This window comes from Penaeus monodon, chromosome 24, assembly GCF_015228065.2.
Source record: "Penaeus monodon isolate SGIC_2016 chromosome 24, NSTDA_Pmon_1, whole genome shotgun sequence".
NCBI lineage: Eukaryota > Metazoa > Arthropoda > Malacostraca > Decapoda > Penaeidae > Penaeus > Penaeus monodon.
In genome coordinates this window covers 41,097,629-41,097,828 of record NC_051409.1, presented here as the reverse complement: position 1 = coordinate 41,097,828, position 200 = coordinate 41,097,629, and the positions used below count along the sequence as shown (strand labels likewise).

The 200-nt window shown below is 63.5% G+C and overlaps 1 protein-coding gene across 1 annotated transcript in view; it reads left to right on the top strand.

The window, feature by feature from the left end:
* LOC119588969 (serine/threonine-protein phosphatase 6 regulatory ankyrin repeat subunit B-like) overlaps positions 1–200 on the top strand; it is a gene marked incomplete in the record, with an annotated part of 103,883 nt that overhangs the window by 100,627 nt on the left and 3,056 nt on the right. The window contains 1 exon segment of the mRNA XM_037937576.1: positions 46–198. Within this exon segment, the coding sequence (XP_037793504.1) occupies positions 46–198 (153 nt within the window).

Below are 200 nucleotides of genomic sequence, written 5' to 3'. Positions count from 1 at the left end.
TACTCCACCCAGCCGACCCATCACGCCCCACCTTTTCCCCACCAGGTAACCTGTGCTCCGAGCGGGCCATGGAGTACATGAGGACGGAGGGCCGCCCCGAGGACCCCCAGCAGGCAGACATCAAGGCGGAGTTCGGCGGAGGATGGATCAAGAAACTGCGCTCCAGGAGTAAGGCCAGCATCATGCCCCAGAGCACAGGT